Source organism: Copadichromis virginalis, linkage group LG18, assembly GCF_057382275.1.
Source record: "Copadichromis virginalis isolate Kocher_CV1m ecotype Utaka linkage group LG18, C_Virginalis_male_GT1.1, whole genome shotgun sequence".
Classification (NCBI taxonomy): Eukaryota; Metazoa; Chordata; class Actinopteri; order Cichliformes; family Cichlidae; genus Copadichromis; species Copadichromis virginalis.
The window spans coordinates 7,740,655-7,766,410 of record NC_140635.1 but is presented as its reverse complement, the minus strand read 5'-3'; the positions used below and the strand labels follow the sequence as shown (position 1 = coordinate 7,766,410).

Genomic DNA, 25,756 nt, shown 5'->3' with positions numbered 1-25,756 from the left:
ATAGATTATAAAAATGACAAAGACAAACTGTGGTTTCATTTAAAAAGAACTGGCTTGGATTGGTGCGGACAAGTGGTTTCCACTCTGGGGACTGGGGTCTCTGCAGGTGGGAATCAGGATAATTTGAGAAATCTTAAGACTATTTAGATATTTGCTAGTCAAAATGTAGATATTTTTCTTGCCTGATGCTTCCCATCTGAGTGGGGAACAGGAAAAATAAACTGTATACTCTATTTTAAACTGTTTATAAAAGCACTCGTGGCCATATGAGTGAGCAGACACTGTCTTCATATCAAAGCATCACCAGCCAGAAACTTTGGGAAGCACTGTTTCAGTTAACAGTGCAGCAGTTAAGGATGTGCTTGTGGCTGCTGGATGCATAACTGAACTTTCTAACACTGTAAACAAATAAAACACACATGAGGTCATGATCTGCCTGTTTCATCTCTAAACTCAGCTGTGTTTGTGAACCCACCTGCAGCCACTCATTCTTGAAAGGCTGCTTTGTCGACTGTCCGGTCCAGCCCGACCTTCCCGTCAATAAACGCGCGTTCTCGGCCACCCAGCCCCGGTCAGCGTAGGACGAGGCACTGATCTGAGCATCTGAGATCTGGCCAGACACCATCCCCAACATCCCTGCACACGGGTAGTCTGTACAGCAGGAAAACGATGAGCAGACAGTGAACAGTGGGTAGGAAACTTTTGAAAGGCGTAAAGTACGATAAGAAATGCCACGGCCATCATTATCTTGTCACTGCTTAAGTCAGCGGTTTTAGTTGAGGCCCTCTGGGTGCTGGAGCAGTGTTTAAACGCTTTGGTAAAAATATCAAAGAGTCATCTTTAATCCCCAGCATGGGTTTGTTTGAATAAACGAGGAATTACTAAACTTTTAGTGTGTGTACGCTGCTGCTCTGTAGACGAAGCAGGGATTCAGTATCCTTTTTGCATAGCACCAAATCACAACAACAGTCGCCACAAGGGACAGTAAGGTGTTTGTGAGAAAACCTATCAGCAAGGACTTTGTGATGTTGGGAAGAAAAAACTCAATTTTAATAGGAAGAAATCTCCAGCAGAGATGATGGAGAAACAAGACGAAATAGAGGCGGCTGGAGAGATAAGACAAAAATGCAGCAGTGGTGTATAAACAGGTGGGGAGTGAAAAGACGTGAGTGGAAAATAAGTGCTCAGTGCATCGCTTGAAAGTCCTCCAGGAGCCTGAGCCTTTAGCAGTGGATATTCAGGGTCACCTGATCGAGCTCGAACTAAAAACTTTATCAAAAAGGAAAGCTGTGAGTTGAATCTTAAAGAGGGTGTCTGCCTCCCGAGTCGAGCCTCTCTGATTCTGAGGGGCTTGACTATCAGCAACTATTCTCCTTCTTGTACGCAAGCACAGATTTGACTTTGCGGGTATGTTTTTCCGAGCGTCTTCTGTGGATTGAGGCACCAGCGGGATTTCAGTCTCACGCTGACTCCATAATATTGAGATCAGGGTGATTGGAGCTGCCACAACATCTTTTTCAGGACTCCTTGTTAATTCTTTTTGACTGCGACTGTAAGTTTATGGTCACTGACATTAAACAGAATGAAAACGGGCAGATTAGAAAGCTCCCTGATAGCAACATGATTGTGATGGATAAGAACCCAAACATCCAAACGTCTGTGTCTCAGCTGTGTTCTTTTTATATTTCTCCTGCCATTACTGATGTTACTATCATGGCTGGATATACTCCAACACCTATAAGACAAAGGTTGTTAGGTATGAACACGTCTGTGCCCTCTATGTTCAGGCCAACATTAAAGTGAAAAAAGAGGAATATGCCTCCTTCTTTGTGACTGTTAGATCCAAAGCATTCATCGTGTTGCCGCATAGTAGGGCTGGGCCATATCGTACCTTTCACGGTAATACTGGTATAATGTCGGGCAACGATAAGAAAATGAAATATCGCGATAGAATATGGGCAAAACGCGCATGCGCAGTGCCTTTGTTTTCATAAAAAGCAGAAAAACCATGGCGGTGATGGAGAATGACAAAAGATAATAGCTGAACGAAACGGATGAACCAGAACTGGTTTGTAAAAATGCTGCAACTTCAGTGGTGTGGAACTGGTTTAGCTTTCGTCCCTCAGATTCAGATACACAACAAAGCACTATTTTTGGTAGAGCATGCTAGCGGGCCGTCGTTAATACCGTGTTGTTTGGAAAATACGACACACTTAAAATCAATCCTTTGATTTTTCTGAAAATCGACAGTGCCCCTTATAATCCCGTGTGCGTTATGTATGAGTTCTGGTTGTGTTTACTGACCTGGAAATGATTTTATGTACACGGCGCTCGAAAATCTGTCAAATGTTTTTAGTACGACTTTGCTAAGCTACGAAGCCGCACCGCTTGATGGATTGTCGGTGCATTACGGCTACCGTAGGCAGGAGCCTCGCGGAGTGATACGTACTGTGCTTCAACATAATATTACCGTATTGTGTGTGTATAACCTCTTTTTAAGTTTTGTGGATATTATACATGATTATGCTGAGGATATGTCGGCCAATTTCCACCGGAAATGCCTTTTGGTTAAACTGTCAGCAAGGAATTTGCATTTGCACTGATACATTTTTATATAACTTTAATGCACACAAAAAACAGCTGCTTGTTTAAGTGAAAACACATTGATGTTTTGGGTTTTTTTGCATTAATAAAGTTGTGGAGTTGTAAAGTATTTTGTCTAGTGTCAATTATATCGTCAGTTATATCGTTATCGCAAATTTTCAAATATATATTGTGATAAATATTTTTGGTCATATCGCCCTGCTCTGCAACATAGTCTCAAGTACCAGCTAGATGATGAAAAATGATTCGGGATTTAACAGATCCTCAAGTATGAAGAGTTACCAGACACCAAAACACTGCAAAGTTAATACATTAGGACGAGGAGGGGGAAGTTGTCACAGTGGAAATGATTTTATTTTCTCTTGATGAGCATGAAAGGGGATAGGAGAAATTCTGCATTCAGGGTAAAAGTTAATTTAGTTGCATTATACACTTGACAGCACTTTGCCAGATGATACCGAGCCTCCACTGAACACTCCACCGAAATAAATGAAGAGGCTGCATTATTCATGCAGAGTTGGTCTAAACAAAGCTTTCTTTCAGCACATAGAAGGCTTGGAAAGTTTCACTCCTATTGCAGTGAAGTCAAGTTGAGTTTTAAAAATGATTTATATAAACCAAAATGACAAATGTGCCTCATTAAGCAAAACCGGACGGATCTCTGATTCAAATGAAGAAGGAGAGAAAAGTTTACAACTACAAATCTGCCTCACATCATCAGAGGTCAAGAGGCGGCTCGCAGCAGAATCTTAGCAACATGTTGGAGGTTTAAAGTCTCGCCTCACGGGCATCATGATGCTGACAGACTCATCGACGTGTGTGAAAAACCTGCGACCTTGAGGATACAGTACAATCTGTTCAACAACCGGGCCAGGCTGCTTTTTCGAACGCTTCCATTTTCATTACAGTGTTTAAGTATTGGAAAATATTCTGGGATAATGACTGGATAAGCTTGCCTGGAATGTGAACTCTTAATAATACTTGCACAGCATGGTCTAGTCATTGCAAGGCTAAGTTAAATCCATTATCCACAACAAGCTAGAGCTAATATCCGGGCCCAAACAGTCATGATATTTGCATTTGACAAATGCTCCCACAGTTGTATCTGCCGTTTAACAACAACAACAGCTCTTGGGGATGTAAATTCTTGCACAGTGTGAAAGTATAAAGCTATTCAGACTCCTTTATGGAAACCTCCTACAGGGCTGCCAGTGTGCGTTTTGATGTTGCTGAGCTTATAAGAACCAAATGTCCTCCCAGGGACAGCAAACGATAACGTGCATTCATGTTTTTATCACTTCTTTAAATTGCGAAAATGTAGATAAAAACTTTTGTGCTCTGAAGTAAATGATGGCTCTGCTTCAAGTGCATTACCTGCATACAGCACACATATATACTCTCCAAACTGCGTCACTATATCTCCCGAATCACCTGTCCGGCACTCTATATCCAGTTCTCCAATGAGTAAGAGCCTGATATCCAATTCATGAGGCCCTCCTACTGAGAGTTGTTTGTAGCACTTCAAGGACTGAGGTTTATGTAATGTTAGGGGATGAGTAATGAGGCACCATGATTTTCCTCTGCTCCACTTTAATGAATAACGGCATCCTTCTGTGGGAGTTTGCGCTCGCTTTGGAAGCAGTGATTATTTTAAATCAACAGAGAGCGGCGGGGGTTTCTCATCCACAAAGCGAAAAGATGTTAGTTTGATTCATGATGAACAAAAGTGAGGAAAAAGAAAAAAGAACTGACGAGCTGGTGAAATGTTAGTCATTTCTTTAAGAGATCAGTGGCTTTTTGTTTTTGCCAATTAGTGCAGTTCCTCTAATGGTCACTCGAGTTAGACTATGAGTAAGACTCGCATCATAAAACGCTAACTTTACAGCAGAAAACACTCATGATTACAGCCTGTAATCACCACCTTCATCACAACTTTACCCTGGTGGATTTTCAAAAGCTTAAAATTTACTAATTTTCTAGCACATTCTAGCTCTGAAACAAGGCTGCGGGGCTCTATCCATCTTTTAAAGAGAGGCTATGTTAAAAATTTCAGCTCAGGTTTGGAGAAGAGCACGAATGGTCTATAAAAACAGGAAAGAACTGAACATTTTTCTTAATTAAAATTTCGTAAAACATTTAATAAATGATAAATCTTTCTTTTTGTGTTTGGGGAAAAATGCAGAATATTTGCAAGAGATTACTGAGCATGGAGAAAAATTATGGAGATGGTAAAGTGAGCTGGAAATTTCTGTATATACAGTCTGTTTGGCTTACTATATTAGAAAATAGGGAAAAAAGCAATCCAGTGAGTATTAGCAGATGCATACGCTGCATATGTATATGTTAGATAAGGGGGAAAAAATGATTACATTAAACTTCATTAATCCCCGAGGGGACAGGGAAAGTTAATTAAGAAGAAAATGTATGAATGGAATATGTAAAAACACGGACTTCAGCACTAACGGTATGCGGCGGAGTAGCTGTGGAACATAAATCTATACATCAGGAGTTGAAGCTGGGAGTGAGGTCCCACATCAGTATGTATGAGTTTGTGTACCTGATGTTCTGCAGCCGTAGATCTCGAAGCGCATACAGATGCCTTGCTCCCAGGACATAGGGCGGATACGAATGTAGCGAGCCAGAGTGGGTTTGGGAAGATGGCTGTGAACTTCATCTGTGGGGTTGTCGTTCCCCAGAAAGATCTAAAAATACAGGCACAGGAGAGCATCTGTTACTTTACTCATATTTACCCACTTCAGTCGGGCCGCCGCAGTGACTGATGGGTTTAAAACTGTGTGGACTGTTTCCAGACTGGCTTCCATACATGACTTTGGAACTCAGGTAACGTTAAAGAAATGCACAAATGTTATGTATGCATGCATCACAGTTACTCCTAAATTAGGTGATTTTGCCGGGAGAAAGATTAAAGCGTGAGGGCGCAGGGGATGGTCTTTAAATAGAAGGAGAAAACCTGGGCAAAACAGCAGCGCTGGCAGGAATGTTTACTGCTATTCATCACAGTCGCTGCTAATCAGTACAGCTATGCACTGTAACACTGTAAGTGTTTGCTACTCCCACCAAAAGTGCAAATAAAGCTTCTGCTCTGGCTGCTAGCATCTCCACGATCGACAATAGAAATGAGTGTTCTTCCCAATAATACAGCTGCTACTACAGTAACACCACAGCTGCCTTATTGAAAATTATTTATTCGTTGCACATGACTACAGCAAACTGTATTGATACTACTGGTACAACTGCCTGAGCTGCGGCCTTGTGGTTATGCAGACCTTTAAGAACTGAGCTTTCAGTGTGTTTTTGCATGACTTTGGATGATACTGTACTATCACAGTAATTAGAATTTGGGAAAAACAACAAATAACACCTGAAACAATAAACCACGAATGTTCAGCGTGATGCAGATTTAGCGTAGAGTAGACGAGACTTTCTTTTGAAGCTTCGTGTTACGCAGTGTTTGTCAGTATGTTGCCTAAATTCAGTCCCTAGAAGTTTATTTCTGCACCAACAACTTCCAGTGCCAGAATAAATGAATTCTAAACGTGTTAAAAGAAGTGGGATGCAAAGCAGACCTTCAGTGCACACTTTAGTTTAGGCATGCAGCCAGCTGCTGTAGCCTTGGAAAACATTGATTCAGCCATTTACCTCATTGATTAGAATGCAGGGTCCTTCATTACTTGTCAGCATTAGGTAGATGATCATTGTAAGAGAATAAGTGACTCATCATTACCTTCTGCTTTGAGCCGTCCTTCACGGCGACCCAGTCCTCTCCGTTGGAGCTCAGGTCCACTTTGTATGTGCGAACGTAGTAGTGCTTCTTGGTTTCTTTTGAGATGGCACCCTGCGTCCCGATGGCTTTGACGAATCGTAGGAACCCCAAGTCCACCTGTAGAGACAACAAAGTCCAACGACTGAATTCTACAACTGTAACCAAGTGGAAATTACAACATTCCAACATGCCGAAACCCCAGACTGTCTTTATGTATAATCTGTGGCTGACAATGAGAAATATGAGACCATTAAGAGTTGGGTTTGAAGAAGATTTGCCTAAAAATTTTAAACTGTTACTTATGTGATGGATAAACAGTAATAAAAAGCAATCAGTAAAGGTGAAAAAAACATGTGAATACAGTACATAAACAGTGGAAATGTAAATGCATTAAGGTTGTTGAAATGGGTAAAAATCAAAATTAGCTAAAAATGAAATCGTTTTAGAAGTATTGTACAAACTGTTAGAAGAGTAAAAGTAAAAAGTGTGTGGGTGAAAGCCGTGGGGGACATCAGAGACAAAAATATTTTAGGAGCGGCGATTAAAAGAGTGGATTTGTGACAGAAAATCCAACAGCAGATGCTTTTCCACTGAACAACAATTACTGTCAAAGAGCACTTAAGCAAGGAAATGAAAGCCTGTAGATTCAAAAGTTCTGAGTTTTGAGGCCCGATTTAACCCCAGTGCACTCAAGCATAAGATTGTGTTTCTTTGGGAACAACTTAAAGTGTCAAAATGTGCCTGTAGTGAAATAAAGCAACTTGTTTTTGCAGAATTTGTCACAGGCTGGGTCTCTGACCCGGCACTCTGAGTTTTCTTTGTATTTTTTGATATGTTGTTAGTTTTGTGTTATTTCCTATTTGCCTTTAGGTTAGGCAGTTATTGTTCCTGGGTTTTCTATGTTTGAGTTCTTGCATTATTCATCACGTATTTTGTATGTTAAGTTTGTGTTGTCATGTCTAGTTTTAGTGTTTCCTGTTTTATTCTGACAGTGTCATGTGTTCTTTGGTCATTGTATTTAGTTTCACTCCTCCTGGTCCTGTCATTAGATTCATGTCAGTCAGCTGTTTCCTCATGTGTCTCCACTTCCCCTGATCACCTCATGTGTGTATTTAAGCCTTCTGTTTTCTTCATGCCATTGTCAGTTCGTCTGTTTATTCTCACCAGAATCATGGTCATAGTCTTAGCCTGTTTATTTTCCACCTCGGTCATAGTTATAGTTTTTGGTCTTAGTACCTTTAGTGTTTTGTTTCTTCGTGTTTTGTCAGTTCAGTGTTTTGTTTCTTAGTGTTTTGCCTGTTTGCTTTGGTCTCTTGGTTCATTTCCTGCCGTCATCGCAATAAAGGTTCACTTTTCTGTTAATCATTACTATTCCTCGTCATCATCTGCTTTTGGGTCCTGTTTCCGCACACATCGGCGCACCCCGCCGTGACAGAATTCTGCAGGTTAGTTCTTGTATCTTGTAGAAAATATACAATAAGGACATAATATGAAAGCAGCACTGACTGGATAGGCTACAGTGTCTTGCTCTGTTTTACTTGAGGCATATGGGAAACAAGGACTCAGACCTCATTAATAACACTGTGATTCATCATTAACTAGACGGTGAAAAATCAGAGGAGGATGCTGGAGAGATATGCCACCCCATTTGTAAACTCAGACACATAACCTAATGAGAAAGAGTTTACAGAAACATTAAGCTGCCACTTGTTTCTATGAGTAAAATGCTGGCAAGTGTTATAAGTAATGAATACTCACTTAAAGACAGTGAGAGGAGGCATCGATGGCTGAAATCATCTCTCGTTTTAGCTATTAATCCCAGAAGTGACTTCAGACTTTGACGTTTCTTTCATTTATTGTTTGATTGAATTTGACTGTTAGACGCATGTCAGAGCTTTCTCATTAACAACAATGTAAAATTTCCCCACGAAGTAATTTAGCATGATACACGATTTACGTCTAAAACTGTCCGCACGCCTGACAGTGTGTGTTTGTAGGAGCTCATGACTACTTTTATGGTCGTCAGTCTGCATTACTACTAACTAGTGTGTGACATGCGGGGTTGGTTTTAAGAGATTGTGTTAAACCAACAACTGAAAGCAAAGAATAAATATGTAACTCGACCACGGGCGGGCTGAGGGGCATGTCAGCTCGAAGGGAATTAACAGTAAACCGCTGTATTACTCAAACCTACTACAATAGGTGCTGAAGATGTTGTTTGGACTAAATAGCAAAATAAAGACCAGTCAGGAAATATAAGGAGTTAGCTAAAACACTTTCTTTTTGGGAGCTGTCTTGTTGTTAACAGTAAAGTTCTTGAGCCACCTTGATCTAAATTCCCCTTTTCTGACACTTGAATTCTTAAAAACTGAGACCTTGGCCGACAACAAGGCGATTTGCAGTAGCAGTTTAAAAAAAGCATGATGTGTCTGGGGCTTTCTCAGATTGACTCTGAGGCTAGACTGACTAAGCTTACTGTCATGTGTCTGAGTTAAATTATCCAGTATAGCAAACAACGACAAACTTCCCAGAAATCCTAAAAACAGAAAAGAATGTGAAATGAAAATGATTCAATTATGCTTGAAAATCCCCCAAATGGGAACATAATATTGAGTAACTCAATTTTTCCTTTTAACTAGTACAGAGTCTGTTCTGAGAGATTGTAACTATGACGTACAGATGTCCTTAACGTGCACGCAGTCATTAAGTTTATAGTTTTGACAAGAGGACTCATGAAGAAACGCTCACTGAATGCATGCGTGTGATTGGTCTGTTCAAATGTGGCTGCACAGAGTGTGCAGACCTGGGGTTGTAGCTTTCTCAGGGAATAGCTAAATTGAGAGATAAGGCGCTTGGCGATAAATGTAGGGTAGGATGTAGGGCTGCTCAATTAATCGAATTTTAATCACGATTACGATCTGGGCTTTCAACGATCATTAAAAATGACTGAGCCGATTATTAGCCCCTCCCTCATTTATCCGCGACACCTTAAAGGCCGTCTGTGAAAATATTGTCGGGCATAAACCGGTCCGTGGCGCAAAAAAGGTTGGAGACCGCTGATTAAGAGGGCCCGAGCTTGGAAAGCTAAGCAGAAGTTATTTGGAGAGTGACTGCCGTTGGTTGAAAAGAGAGTTTAAAAAAAAAAAAAAAAACTTCAGTGGTGTTGCACACCATTTTACATTATTTTTTTAAAGTTATTGTTAACCCTTTAAAGCCGGTCAGAGCAGCACGCTCCGTTTTGCGTAACTATTTTTAAATCCCTGTAGAATCTGAACCGTGTAAGCTAGCGCAATAATTTGTTTTGCATATGAAACCGGAGGAGTTGTACTTACATCTGATGCCATCAGCTTGTCCTCGGTCACGGTTTCGTTCCACATATAGCTTTGCAAAAATTGCATAAAAAGCGCTTGCAGGAACAAAAACATAATATTCCAGAAACACGCTTTGCCGTTCCTATCAGCTGTTCGTAACACTTCCCACAGTGAAATGATGCACATGCTGTTTTCTTTGCAAATTTGCATCATAGGATTGTTTTTTGTTTTTCCTGCAGTATATAAAAATTGGTGTATCTCCAAAATAAAACTATGAAGACACTCAAAATAAATTTCCTGTGGTGGGAAACTATTTTTTGCAACTTTATTGTATTTAAAGTTTTGAGGGATAAACCTCTTAAATTTCTCCAAGTAGAAATATATGTAAACAAAACAAAAGCGATTTTCAATTTTTTTTGTAGTTTATTGCACTTTTTTGCAATTTATGTAATTACTATGGACTTAATGCATACATATTATTAAAATATGGGCTATAACAGTTGTATTGATGTATAGCAACTTGAAATGCTCCCACAAATGGCACTACAACATGTAAAAATAATAATAATATAAGCTCTGGTGGACTTGGTTCTATGGTAGGTCTTAAAGGGTTAAATAAATATCGTCAAATAATCGTGATCTCAATTTCAGTGAAAATAATCGTGATTATCATTTTTGCCATAATCGAGCAGCCCTAGTAGGATGTAGATTTAAATTAAATGTGGTTTAAAGGTTACACATTTTTTTGCAGCTGGAGAATAGAAAGAATCACTTAAAGCTTTGACATATAAAAAATAAAAGTGGCTACGTCAGATTCACGACACCTGCTGTAGGGGCAACACTGGCCACACAGAACAAATTAAAACATAAAAACAGCTCATCCAGACAACTTCAGATTCAGCACTGTGCTCGCAACGATACAGAGCAACATGTCCAACGAGTTCGAAGAGGATCAGATAAGCATTTGTCGACCTAAACAGACAGTAGGACAGCTATATGCAGATTTCTCAAATTATTAGCAAGAATCTCAGAAGCGATCATCTTTTTTCAACCACACATTTTACTCGATCAAAACGGATCTCCTGGCAATACGTTTCCCCCAAGTTTCTTTCACGAAATTATGATCTAAGGGCTAAAAAAACAGATAAAAATAATTTTTCAGATGGCGGAAGTTTTTTTTTAAAATCTCAATGCAGCACAGCAGCGTCCAGAAACACGGCTGTTCAAAGTGCTGAAAAAGGAAACGATAAAAAAGGAGATTAAGAAGTGATAGTTATCATCAAAGAGAGCAGCAGTGATAACAGAAAGCCTCACAGTGGTCTATAAATGTCCACACTAACGCTTATCTTAAATTAAGATTTCTTATTTCACCAACACACAGATTCGTGTTCGTCACATCGAGTTTCTCCAAAGTTTGGAAACGATTTAAATGTGTAATAAAGACTTTCTATGGGGCTTCCATTTAATTCCTCTTAAACTCAGTCGCTTGTTTGTTGAGTTTCTAAATTATCAGTTGCATACCAAAATACACTCTAAGCTATATGTGGGATGGCTATAATATATGGTGTGTAATTATATTACCATAGAGACACTGCAGCTGTGATATTGTACATGGGAAGACCCCAGAAGTCAGGATTTGACTTCTCCCACTGTTTCCTTTTAAGGAGAAGAGCAGAGAATAGCTTCCCGCAGGTCTTTGTGGGATGTGTAACTGACAGGGAGACCCCTGGGAAACGATACTTTGCGGGATTACTTGACGGCGCTCCCAGCTCTGTTCTCATCTAAATTCCCACGAGACGTCTCACCCACATACACTATGCATACTGTATGTGACCGAGAAGATTTACACAGCAGGTTTTTGTTGTGAAATCACAAACAAGCTACCAGATCTGCTCTGACTTAAGAAGTGAAGCAAGTCGGGGAAGGTTAAGTCAGAGGGCACCCTTAATTAAATGGAAAAACTGATACCAATTTAAAATTATTAGGAAATGCATAATCCTAAAAGAAGATTTGTTTTAATAAAGTTTAAAAAAATTGCTAGTGCTGAAAGGATTTTGAAAATATTAATTTCTGCTAAACTATCAATAGTAGGTGTCACAGTCATTTCTGTGTTTCTGGAGCTGTGATTTTGTACTTAATGGACACTCCTATACGGAGAAATCTATCTGAGATTTTGCCACAGCAGCCTGCAGTTAATGGTATGGTTTCTTGGCCAGGCATCCCGTAGAAAGGAGATTTCAATCTCAAGAAACTTTCTGATTAAATAAAGGCTTAAATTAAGAAAGGCTGGTCTTGTAATAAAAACAGAAGTCAGTACACTGGGAGGTGAGGAGGTAAGTCGTGAATACTGCGTGTAGGATAAAGACCTGATTCAGAAATAGGAAAAAAGGATTCATTTTAGAGTAACTTTAATGTTAATTCTAGTGTAACATAATAGATATCAATACGTTTTGTAAAAACCTGACTTGAGAAATCGACATATTCTCATTCCCAACTAATCATATTATGGAAACGTTGCCATTTTTCATCATAGTTTTACACAAAAAGTGCCCCTTTAGTGTCAATTTCCACTGTGAGGGAGGAAGTACCAGAACCTACAGTAGTTTGCAGTAGTTGGTTTTTGGAGTGGTGGACGGGACAATCCCACAGCCTCCAACCAGAAGACAAAAGTCCGAATCCTGTCTGGGATTTTACTTTTGTTTTGACTTTCGTAAGCCCATGAAAGTACATGGTTTGAATTAAAGTACACCCTTTCACAACTTTAATCACATGTTAAAAGGTAAACTTCTATCTACACTACAAGTGACTTCATGTCCTGCAGTGAAAACACTGCCAGACCACTTTTGGCTGCGGTCTCATTGAGTCTGTATCTCCGAGGAACTCGTAATGAACTCCATCTGGTGACCATGCATGTTCAAAAATGATGCTACAGCATGTTAAAATATGATGTCTGTGGGTCCTGACCAAACATCTTGGGTATAACAACGGGTTGGAGGGACTGCTATTTCCCTGTAGTGCTAAAGTTTCTTCTGTGGCGAAAACAATATTTGACACAAGAGCTTTTAAAGAAAAGGGAGACCGTTTACTTAAGATTAAACAAAGTGTTTCAGGAAAACCATTTACAGCCATCCTTTGGCCAGCCATTGCTGTCATTACATGTTTTCTGCAGCGGTCGGCCATAACTCCATTCTCCAGACTTCCTCCATCAAGCGACCGAGGGTAATTGCTCTTCCATCTTCTAATTATTCAACACTTGGCAGTGCCTACCATTTATGCCACAGAAAATGGTCACACTTAGAGCTTTTTAATGAAGGGAACAAAATGCAGGAAGGGGACATAACTCGAGCTGAAGTGTGGCTAAATGAGATTGAACAGAAACTCTGTTACTTCCTGCCAAAACAGGATACTGCTTTTAGAGTGATAGAGAAAGACTGAGCCTCAATTACTCCATTGTCATCTGAAGTTTTTAGTTTTTACTTAGGAAAGTGGAGGCCTGTGGTGATGCAGCTGATTGCAGTTTGTTTTTATGGATAAAAAAGATAATTAGATGGTTGGAACATGTGGAAAACTACACAACGACCTAAATATTAATTTTATTTTCATATATTTAGCATAAGGTTTTGTCCATACAGCTGATATTTTATTAGGCTGATTATTTGTCAAATCAAACAACAATGAGTAACACGTTTATTAGCTACATGCTTGTTTAGCATGTAACTAAACAAGCTACATGCTAGCTTGTTTAGCTACAGCATGTAGCTTCTTTAGCTACATGCTAGCTTGTTTAGCATGTAGCACATCCTTACCTGTTTTGAGCTTAATGCTACATGGATAATATTGGAAATCAAGGGCTGCCTGGAACAGTCGGAGAAGACGGTCCAGTATATGAATACAGAATGACTTAAAAAGCAGTGCAAAACTGATGCTGTATTTACGGTAAGGAGTTGCAAAGAATTTTATTATGGCCTTTTATATTCACATTATATTAAAATGTTGAAATAAAGCTGCATCTGTTGACGTCCAATTCCACTTCTTAAGTTATTTTGTTAGTTTCTAATTTTAAATATATTTCTGGAACTACAGGGTTTCCTTCTAAAATAATAAAATAACAGCGAATTCTCATTAACTGCTCATTGATTTTCATGCTGCGAGGAAGTGAATTTGAAGTGATGTCCAAACAGCTAAAATTCTACTATTAAATTATACTAATGCTGCAAATAATGCTTTGCAAAGCTGTGGCATGTGGCTTGCTTTTACAGTGTTAAAATCATTAAATGGCAAAATCATTAATGGCCCTAATTGTTGCTGGAGGGGGGAAAAAAGTCACTTTTAAATGTTTTTTGTTTGAATGCAATTATGCATCTGCTGAGTGCCATTTAGAACCACGGGATCCTTAAAATCATATTACAGCATGACTACTTGGCATTGCTTAAAAAGAAATATATTTTGTTCTCACTGTCCAACTACGTCTTTTTTCTATCTTTTCTTCTTCTTTTTTTTTTTTTTTTAGCAGCCTTGGGTTTCCAGTCAAAATGAGCTAATGAACAGACTAATTAGATCTACATGGTTTGGGGGCATTATTTTCTTTGATGAATGATTGACATAACTGATGAGAACATCACCTTTTTTCGACCTCTCCTCTCTCACTAATTGAGAAATTATATTTATAATCAGTGCAAAGGCTCTTCAGTTCGTTCATCACAACTTTTGGACACATTTCTATGTTAACAAGTCTGACGTGCACTGATTATTTGTCTCGGTTAATGATATTTCCCAGGTTTGGAAGTTCACTGTGGCATTCCTCCAGAGGTCTGCTCTGGATAGGCCGACCCGTTAACATTCTGTGGATGATCTTTTGTCTTTCCGCTTCCCTAATGCCCCGATTTCAGTAACACACCTCACTTGCGATATGTCTAAATGAGTTCTACAGATGCTCTTCCTGGTGGCGTCAAAGAGATCCTGAAGACAAACAGCAGGGGTTCTATAAATACCTGAAGCCAGGAGGGGAAGGAAACCTTTCCTGGGTTTACATCACTGCCCTCAATAACAGGTCAATTGCAAAGATGCACCTACTAACCATGTTTCCCATATGGCAAGGAAATTCAACACAACTCAAGAATTTCCATTTACCATTAATAACTTTTTGTTTTATTTATGAATGATTCTTATTTCAGACTTCAATATAACTGCCTTGGAATTTTTCTATTAATAATAGAGTAAGTAGTAATTATAAGAATTAGGAATGTATCGAATACATGTTCGAGTACATGTTCTTAATATGCTCAACATATTGTTTGTAGCTTTTAATTATTTAATGCTCTGCACATATATAGTGCCTTTTAATCTCAAGTATCCAACAAATTACTTTGGTGCCATTGTGCTGTGGCTCCGCTCTACTAGTGGAGCCCAATTTAAACACGTGTAAACAATAAAATATTTATAACAACCATAATAAATAGTAAATTTAGAGCTAATTAAACTTACCCAAGTAGTGATTTTTTGTAAATATTTTCCAGAAATTAAAATAAATACAGTCAGTTATTAAAATGTTTGCTTTCCAACTATTTTAACGTTAATCGCTTAAACCAAAACTAGTTATTTATCTGTAAGAGGTAGATATCTATCTGCATTTTCCTCATTTAAAATTTAATTTAAAAACATGTGAATCAGATCATAATGTCCCCCATATGCACATATGCAGAATCTTATCAGCCCATTAAATGGCAGTTATCAAATGTTATCAAATCTATAAATCTTGCCAGTAGATGGGCTCCTCCACCCAGTGCTATCACTTCATTTGTTGATGGTGGTTGGAGACATATTGGTGTGCTTCCACTTTGAAAGAGTGCCAAAGGCCTACATGATGAGATTGGAGGACTTCCATGAGTTGTGAGTACAGACTCATAGTTTATAATTTATTTTTTTTATTAAAAGTTGTTTTTAAAGCTCATTTGACTGCAAAGTTCCTGCTTGGTTAATTTTACTGCAGCACAAGTAAAACTTCAGTATTTCTTCTTGAGCAAATGTGGTTGTAGGAGTTGGGCCTCATTTAATTGCAAATATCCAGCATGTTGATGAAATGGGTCACTACGCGGCACTGCAAAATATGATTACATATTTATCATACAGCTAGATAATGAGCTCATGGTGTGTCGCCATCCACACCGCCACCGGGTAACATCACCCCGATCACATTATGAATAGGAACCTGAAAATAGTATCAATAAAATATAAATGCCTTTAAATGAATAATAGAGGTGTTTGCAGTGGTGGAGGCAGGCATGCAAGAATTAACTAAGTCATAATTCCTTTTTTTCAAATAAGATGAATTGAAAGCCGTAAGGCAAACCATGCTGTGCAGACTTGGCCACGCACCACACTTAATCAAATAAAATGGGAAAATTCTCCTCACAAAATCAAATACCTCACAGAGTCAGAGGGGCGAGCAACAGCATTGGTTTGGAGGCTATAAATCACCGTGGCAGGGGGATGGTCTGCCATTTCTTCATGTTTCTTTATGTGAGCAACGGATGAACACACGTGCAGAAAGCTGCTTGCACACACCAAACTGGACCTGGTAGCTTTCAGAGTTCTCAGAGCTTTCTGACACAAGGAGTATCGTCACCTCCTGCAGTACCTACAATCAAACTGCTCTGAGATGGAAACACAGGAGAAGCAATGTTGCTGAAAAGGCATATTCAAGCCAGGTGTTTTGTTATCGAGAAAAAAACCCTGCAGATTTTACAGATTAATTGATGGGAAAAAGAAAAATGCCAGTGTCTCTGCACTGCAGCTGCACAGATGGGTGTTTGTGTCAATAACAGTGAGCGACATGAATTTTTCTAGGCTCAGATTGTCAGCAGTACCTCCTGAAGCCACCATGCTGCCTAAAAAGCCTACATTACTAAGAAAGCTAAGCGCCATTTTCACAGTGTGTCAGTTAATAATTATTTGATTAATTGCACTCGTGTATAACATCACCTGAACTGACGCTTCAGGCTTGTTCTGCATTAATTGTGCAAACTTCCCGTATCAAAGCGACCTTTATGCATTTTCATTGTTAGTCCATGCAGAAATAGCTTTGCATGAGTCACAGTTTAGTATTGGTAAACATTTGGTTTGAACATCTGGTGGGAGGGTCTTCTGTACTCTCAGTGAGCTGTGTAATTACCATATTAGGGAAATCAACTCTCTGTGACATTTTTCTCAATAACATTCTTAAGTTATCTATGTGACTTATATATCATGTTTACGTCAGATCACTTTTGCAAATATTTGATGTCTTGATAAATCGCGCAGCAATTTGAAGTTTACACAGCTACATTTTTGCCTGAAAACATCTTAAAAGTTTATTTTGTGACCCAGAAAGAATAATATTAAAACTAAATAGCTGCCGCCATTGTTGGAAACTGGAATTGGCTGGGCCGCGCTATGAATTCTGGGACAGGTTGGGCCACGAAGGATACACCCAACCTATCCTTCAAATCTGGGGAAAAGGAGGACACATTTCTCAGCTGCATTTGGAGGAGTCTTTGAATTTGGACAGCCTTGCATCGCTGTCACGTAATCGGCCTACAAATGCTGGACACAGCTACAATGCCGGAGACTGCTTCTTCTTCTTTGGTGTTTAACAGCAGCTAGCATCCTTGTTAGATGCATTGCTGCAATCTTCTGCTTCAGTCCTTTATTACACTCTTAAATCCTACTACTTAATCCTGCGTCTTTCAGGATCTTACAAAGCTTCAAATGACACGTTGACTATTAAATTAGTCGTCGACAATTTTGATATTTGACGTAATCGTGACTAGTCGACTAATCGTGGCAGCCCTAGACATCATACGGAGCCAAGAGTTGAATAAGATGTCTAAAACAGAGTTTTTAAACCTTAATACAACTTCACCAATGTTGCAGCATAAATGTGACAGAAGCATACCATGTTCTCTTTAAAGAGAAATGATTCATTAAACAACTGCCAATTTCTTCTCTGAGATATTAAAATTAGCATCTAACTGCACAGAGGAGTGTGCAATAAAACAAAGGAAATAAATTAAGCAATACACCACACATACATATTACTTATAAACAAATTGCACTGCCATTGTCTGTCCACTGTGTGTATAATAAGTAATCTGCACCGTGCAGATGGCAGCCTTGTAATACTTTGCCCAGAGGCTCAGAAACAAACCAGTTCTCCTCTGCAGGAATATTATCCTCCATCTATAATGTTAGTAGATCTGCCACAGTGCATATGTGGTTAAAGTGACAACTGTTGCCAACCTAGTCTTCTTTGGTGATTTAAAACTTTAGTGAAGGGAGCTCATTGTATTTAGTTAAGAGTCAAAAACAAGTTAAATCTGGTAATTTTTTCCTCAATGGAAAAAAGAGATAATTTCTTAGTAAATCTTCTAAGTTTCTATGTTCATTTTCAAGTAACACAATATAAATGAGATTTTCCAGCAAGACTGACCAACAAGATGATGCCAAGTGCCCACTTAATGATAATAAACCTTAAAGGTCAGCTAACAGTGGAGCGTTTCCGAGTCGAGTGTGAAGCGGCACAAATGAGAATCAGCACCTCCAAGTCTGAGACCATGATCCTCATGCAGGAAAGGGTGGCGTGCCCACTCTGGGTCAGGGATGAGTTACGCCACCAAGTGGAGGTGTTTAAATATACGGGTGTTGTTCAGGGAGCGGGAGATTGACAGACAGATTGGTGCTGCGGCTGCAGTGATGCAGGCACTGTACCGGTCCTTCGTGGTGTAAAAAGCGATCAGATACTGGTAGATCTTCATCCCTACCCTCACCTATAGTTGCAAGTTTTGGGTAGTGACCGAAAGAACGAGATCGTGGATACAAGCAGCGGAAATGAGCATCGAAAGGAGCCAGATGAGGTGGTTCGGGCATCTGGCAAGGATGCGTCCTAGGTGAGGGAGGAACCCCCGGGGCAGACCCAGGACACGCTGGAGAAATTATCTCTCTCGGCTGGCCTGGGAAAGCCAATGCATTTATAGTTGCTCCTGCAACCCGGCCCCAGATTAGCAGAAGAAAATGGATGGATGGATGGAAACCTTACAAAAACTAAGAAACATATAAAAGGGGCTTTAACTCATTAACAGTGCATTTCCAAGAATCTTTCTACTTTGTCACTAAATGAAACATCCTTCAAAGTAATTGGTACCATCAGGAAAAATAAATATTTAACATCTCTTAAGGCAAACCTTTAAATACTACATATTTTATGTAGTATTTAAAGTGACGCTCAATTAAATTTAGCCTCTTCTTAATTTACCCATTGACCTCTATTAAAACACTGTCCTTCATATCCTAACATCTCAGAGGGCTCAGCAATGAGCCACTACCTAAAACAAGTCCCAAGACAGACAATAGAGGGCCACTAATACTAATCCACCGCTGAGGCCGTCTTCCTGTCTGCTTCCTGTTGTAAGCCTCACAGGAGGGAAGTGAGGGTCTGCTCTTATTGCGAGGGGCATTGTGAGTCTTCCTCTATAAGTTCCTGTCCCGGACAATGGGACAGTGCTGGACTCTGGCCGCACCTCAGCACTGGGACTGTTTATGTGAAGTAGATTTTGTTTTTATTGGTTCAACCCTTATTAGGAAATTCACAGGCTGGTTTTGTTTTGCAATTGCTAATTATAAAAAGGTCCCTTGAGTTTTACTAATTTGAGCATCTGTTGGGTATGATACTTTAATGGGTTCTAATATGAATGTAAATAAATTAGATTTTAGTTCCTGTAATCATAGTTAAAAACCTAAATTTGATTTACCACATTTTTCTTTAGAAAATAAGGGAAAAACAGCTTTTGTCCTGAGGACTCACACATTTGTGGCTCATCTCACCTTGTTTTTGTATTTTTCCGTACAAAAATAGTACCTACATTTATATTGATATGTTTAAAAAAAAGTAGGCTTTGACTTGGCTGTCTCTTAGTGAAGGCAACACAAAAGAACTAATGGTAGCTACAGGTAAAGTAATAAGCTAGCTGCAGCTATTTTTAACCCTTAATACTGTCTCTCTGAAAAAATATCAGGTGGTGAATCAAAATTTAGATTATTTTATATGCAGAACAAAACAAGTAAGAAATAATAATATATATTTTTTCATGATATGGGGGGAAAAAACAATTAAAAGGCTTAGTATAGTAGCTACAGGGTAGCTGCTAGCTTAATTTTCACAACAAGTTAGCATAGTTTTGTGGTATTTTCATAAAATACCTACTATACCGTGGTAAATAACTGCCATTAACCATCCTACAGCATTAGTTGTATATAAATCTTTAATCTGGGGTGGCTGTGGCTCAGGAGGTAAAGCAGAAAGCTTGGTGGTTTGATCCCCGTCTGCTCCAGTCTGCATGCTAAATATCCTTGGGCAAGAAGCTAACCCCAAGTTGCTGAGTTTTAGTTAGAAAGCACTTAGATAGGAAAAGCATAGAAAAGTGTTTGTATAAATGGGTGATTGAGGCAAGTTGTTTAAAAGCATTTTAAGCTCTCAGAGTAGATAAGCGCTTTATAAGAACCAGTCCATTTACCAATCTACATATCATCTTTAAGAATACAACCACACACTAAGCATTAATAGTTTCTCCTCACCAGTTTATATTAATTTTATGTCAAATGTTCCACAAGCGTGAACAAATTGATCAACTATTGAACCAAATTTACCCAACAGTTCCATCTTCTTTAAAGGGTCAAAAAAACCAAACTTCAACACAAGAATGTTTTGCTCCTTCATTCAGGGATTGCTGGATGCTAGTTTATCAGATTTCACTATGAATAAGAGATGTCAGCTGTGCTGGAGAGGCACGCTCCAATGAATAATGCAGACTGGTTTATTTTTTCACTGTCGAGTGTCCCCATAAAATACACAGAAGTGGTACATATGAGTGAACAATATTCAGACCAGATGTGAGCATGGTCTCAGTGGTACAGTGAAGTTCAAACTGAGGAACACTCTCTTTCCACAGAGATACAAGGATGCTTTCAGTCTGAGATCACACTCTGAAAATTAAGCCAATGTGACATAATTTCAATCCCTCTAACCTATTCTGAGCCTTCAAATGTGGAATTATAGCAGTAATTATCGCTACATTATCTAAAGATATAGACGTGAGTAACTCTAACCCATAACGATAATGAATGATGAATGACAGTTAAAAATAAGGACAAATTTACTCACCTGTATCCACTCCCGCATGTTGTCATCTGAGGGTGTCCAGCCATTTTCCTGGTAGTTAAGGCGGGAACGTTCAGGGGACCAGTTGGAGTTATACTGGGAGGAAGCGGTGATCTGGTCAGAGGAAATTTCTCCAGACTCCATGCCCAGTGGCTCCATACAAGCAAAATCTGACGAGACGAAAAAGACAGAAATCCTTCAGATAAAAAGCTCCACAGCACAGGTATACATCAAAACACCCCCAACGAGAAAATAATCATCAAGTTACTGTTGTGAATCAAGAGACGCATTAATTCTTTTGCCTATAAATTATCATCAGGTTAGATGGGAAAATGTTTGTTTGTCAAAATCATACCAACGGCTTCTATAATATGAGTTTAAAAAGTCTATTACACACATCATTAGCTGGATGAACTGAATTTTTGGTATTTTGCTCTTGCATGCAGTCATTACTAATGGATGAATTTATCATTAAACTCCAGAACCGGGCTCTGAAAGTTAGAGTTATAAATCTGAGTTGGAAAAAAAACAACTACTCAAGTTTGAGTTTGTGTCAGGCAGGAAAACAAGTGAGCCTGAGTGTGATTAGAGTGTCGCCCAGACAATGTGAAGTAGTCTGTCCCAGCTTCCTGCTGCCTGCAGAGAAGTCAGTAAGAGGTCATTACAAAGAGCTGCTGCACTGGTTTGATATGTCTATGCAGCATCCACACATTCACAGGCTATACTCCATGTGCAGACATATGGAGCCAGCAAAATATATAAAAATCTATCTGACTGAACAATCTATGTGTTTTTGCTTTAGTCCAGGCCACGGAGGGTTACTGTGAATCTGTGGAAGCTTCAGCATGTCAAAAAAAGCTATAAAAATGTAACAAAATAGTGGAAAATGGCACAGAAGCAGATGATATTGCTAACTGGTCCAAAGTAACTCAAAATCTAACTATAAATCACTTTACAGATTAAATAAATCCTTGCATTTTAAAACCTGGATTCAGGTGGCGTTACTATTTTCGATAAACACATTTTAATCTACATCTGCAACTAAATTTTGATTTTCTGCTGTGTACTTTACCATCGCTGTGAATCTAATTTTTTCATGGGCCATGTATAGCAATGTTCATTAAAAGTTCTTATTGTAAACGAATGTGTTTGTAGTAGTGCTGTCAGCAATAATCTCGTTAAAATAATGTTAAAGCCGTAACTGCATTAACGCCGCAAATCTCCGTTAGCGAGTTGGCGCGGATCGCCCCGTGCGTGAGGCTGCATGGTGTCAACGCATTAGTACAGTTAGCTCGTTAACGTGTTAGCGCCTGCCAGCCGCACGCACGGGGCGATCCGCGCCAACTCGCTAACGGAGATTTGCGGCGTTAATGCAGTTATGGCGTTATCGTCATTTTAACGAGATTAACTCTGACAGCACTAGTGTTTAGTTTAGTTTACAGTACAACAAGATAGTGCAGTGAGTCAAAGTGACCTTTATTTAGATGGCGACAAAAACAAATAAAAAAAAAAACTGAAAAAATAGAGGCAGGGCAAAAAATAAAATTATTAACGATAAAAAAGCGGATAACGGCACTTCTGTTTCTACTGTGTGTCTGTTGCTGCCTCTAGTGGTGAAAGTTTTAGTTGCAATTTGCAGAGATTCTTACAAAATGCATCTTTAACAATGAAAACAAAACCCCTTTATAACCATATAGTGAGGTCGTTGGGAAGATTTGGGCGTTTTCCGATGAATAAATTCGTACTTACTAACACAAAATTTAAATTCACCTCATACCAACAGATTTTTTGTTAATTAATAAATGCGGTAGTTTTGTTGTGATTCACTGCTTTCCCTGCTATTTGTGCACGATGATATACGACGCTTGTCTAGGAACCACTTTTTTGTACTCTGCCTTTAGAGACATATTGTGGGATGCTTATAGTCAAGTGTAGCATACTCATTATACATTCAGAAGCACTCAAAGGAAACTAAATAGTCCATTATAGTGAGCAGTGAGTGATTGCAGACATGGGAAATGTTCTCTTCAAGTATATTTGCTATTCTCAGCTTCTAAAATAATTTGCTGCTTTTCTTTGTGACCTATGATTGTTAAAGTAAAATAATTCTGGCTTTCTGATGTTTGTTAGAGAAAATATTATACATGTTTTGTTAAGTAAATTGACAATAATTCCAATAATAAAATGTTTGTTGAGGTGCTATTATGCATATGTGCTCAGCTACAAACGGATATAAATGCATACAAACCCAAGCAGGCAGCTATTGCAGCTATTGTTGTGTTTGGTTCAGCTTTAACACTCTGTGACTTTCAGTTTTAATCTTTATCAGAAGGATGATCCACTCCTCGGTGGGTTTAGAGAGCTCTGCAATCCGCTGGTCTTACGAAATGGACCAAAAACAGCAGCTTGGACAATGTCAAGCTGCTGTCTTTTAAAGTCTTTTAACATCTGCAGGAAGCTCCTGAGGATGTTTTACCAGTCGGTGGTTGCTGGAGTACTTTTCTATGCTGTGGTGTGCTGGGGGAGCAGCACAGCAAAGAAGGACTCATCCAGGCTGGAGAAACTGATCAGGAGGGCTAGCTCTGTGGTCAGCATGAAGCTGGACACTCTGGTGACAGTGGCAGAGAAAAGGACATTAAAGAAACTGATGGACATTATGGACAATGCCAGGCATCCTCTGCACACGGCCATAAACAACCAGAAGAGTCTGTTCAGTGACAGGTTGCTTCTCCCAAAGACAAGAACTAACAGACTTAAAAACTCCTTTGTCCCACACGCCATCAGACTGTTTAACTCCTCTCTGGAGGGGAGAGGGAGGGGAAACAGGAGGACAAAGGAGGGGGGAACAACTAAGCTGTAGTGCCTCTTCACCTCACTGTGCAATACTTTTGTAAATAGTCAACGGTGCAATAGACTCAATACTTGAAATGTGCAATTCACTTGTATTTTTATTTTTATTCCTATTTATTCTATTTATCCCCTTCGTATATTTTATTTATATTGTCTCTGTATTTATATATATATATATGTGGGATTAATAAAGTTCTATCTAATCTAATCTAATCTAATCTAAGCTGCACATCTGTATCTGTTAGGCATGAGTGTCCACTCTGTAACAGCAGGAGAGTGTGGGGAAGGAAGAGGGAGGGTGGCCGTAAAGAAATGTGTGTTTGTGTGTGTGACTGTGTGTGTGGGAGGGCTGTCTGGAGACACAAGGTCTGCCAGACTGACACAAACACACTACATCATTCCAAGTCCCACAAATAAACCAGGGAGAAAGTTTGCTTGCGACATCTCCTAAAGCCTGCAGAAAGCTGGATATTGTGCTCATCATCTTTTATTTATTTATTTTTAAATTGACAATTTTCAGGCCCAAATCCTCCAATTCAGCTTTCCCCAGAAGAATCCTCTTGCCAGAAAATGCTCTGAAACTACAACTAGACCATAAGAAAGCACGCTCATACAGCTGAAACACAAGCTTATCCTCAACAGCTCTCCAGTTCGCTCGATTTTTCTGCTTTCCATCTCAGCTCAGCTCCCGTCTCATCAAACTTATTTTTATTCATGAGACAGCCCCTGCGTCCCCGCCGCAGCAGGTATACGAGGGACAAACATCCAGCCTGTCCCTGTACCCCACTATCTAAAAAGAAAGGATGCAAACTGAAGTCCCCGCCAATGCTTCAGCTGATCAAAAGCTCTGCTGGAGGCCACTGCTGATGGCAGGGACAGAGTGAGAGAAACCCATAAATTCACTGCAGGACGTCAGCATTTGCTTCCTCTAAGACTGTAAGCATTTTGCTTGGAGAAAACTTCTCTGTGGATTGTTTTACGAAACTGAAGCGCAGCACTGGTGTGAAAATCTGCATAAAAACAACATAAAACATTTAAAGCTGTAGCTTCTAATCTGACAGTTGTTTCAAATGTGTGCATTTTAACTGACTGTTTATTCACATTTCAGATATTTCATTATCTCTCTGACATTATTTACATGCCTGCTGCTTCTCCGACACTTCATTATCCAGACTAGTCTGATTTCCTGATCTTCATTAACGCTGACATATTTTTATTTACAAAGTCAGACTGGCTAAACTCCTTTGGCATTACAGCCTTTTAAAAAGACACCATAAATTTAACTGATAGTTTAATTAAAAAAATCATAATAATCCTAATTGTCTGCTTGTTTTAAGAGTCCACAGAGTCAACTAACAGTAGCTGTAGTGGTGATTATTCCACAGCCTTCGCTCCTCTGGATGTCTCCTTTTTAATAATAGGTAGCCAGGACTTTATTTTGCACCTTGTTCATGAATAACCTCCAGTGCACACTAAAGCTGGATGTTTTTGTCTCCAGTGAGACTGTAAAGCTCTAAAGAATTGCTAATTCTGTCATGTTACTTGCTTTCCCTGATTCGCTTTACTTTTATCCCATGCCTGCTCATGTTACATTTGATTTAATACTCTTAACCTCGTAACAGTGCGCTGTCTTGGGTAGATCTCCATTGAAAAAGAGATTTTGATCTCCAGTTGCTTCCTGGTTAAACAGAGGTGAAATAGAATTAATTTTAAAAAATCAACAACTGTTTCTCAGCTGGTGTTCTCGCCTGTATCACAAGGTTTATTTAGTACAAATCTTTCTTAGTGTCAGAGCAGTTGAGCTACCCTAAAATGTGTCCACGCACCCTTTGGCAACTGTTGAATTACCCCCTGCTGCAGGAGTAGCTAACCCTGGTTGTATAAAACTGCAGAAAAGACAGTGTGATTTGGTTTGGTGAGAAGCTTTGATTCAATCTGCTGAGCCTAGCCGATGGTCTGCAGGCAAAGTAATTTCCCATGTGTATGTGTATATTTGTACGTGAGCCTTTTTCTAAA

At 39.3% G+C, this 25,756-nt stretch overlaps 1 protein-coding gene across 1 annotated transcript in view; it reads right to left on the bottom strand.

The window, feature by feature from the left end:
* LOC146687176 (neuropilin-1a-like) overlaps positions 1–25,756 on the bottom strand; it is a 94,960-nt gene that overhangs the window by 23,239 nt on the left and 45,965 nt on the right. Inside the window, exons 6-9 of the mRNA XM_085439131.1 lie at positions 20,894–21,060; positions 6,350–6,505; positions 5,162–5,306; positions 476–651 (exon numbers count right to left, since the gene is read on the bottom strand). Of these exons, the coding sequence (XP_085295257.1) occupies positions 476–651; positions 5,162–5,306; positions 6,350–6,505; positions 20,894–21,060 (644 nt within the window). The remainder of the gene's footprint in view (positions 1–475; positions 652–5,161; positions 5,307–6,349; positions 6,506–20,893; positions 21,061–25,756) is intronic.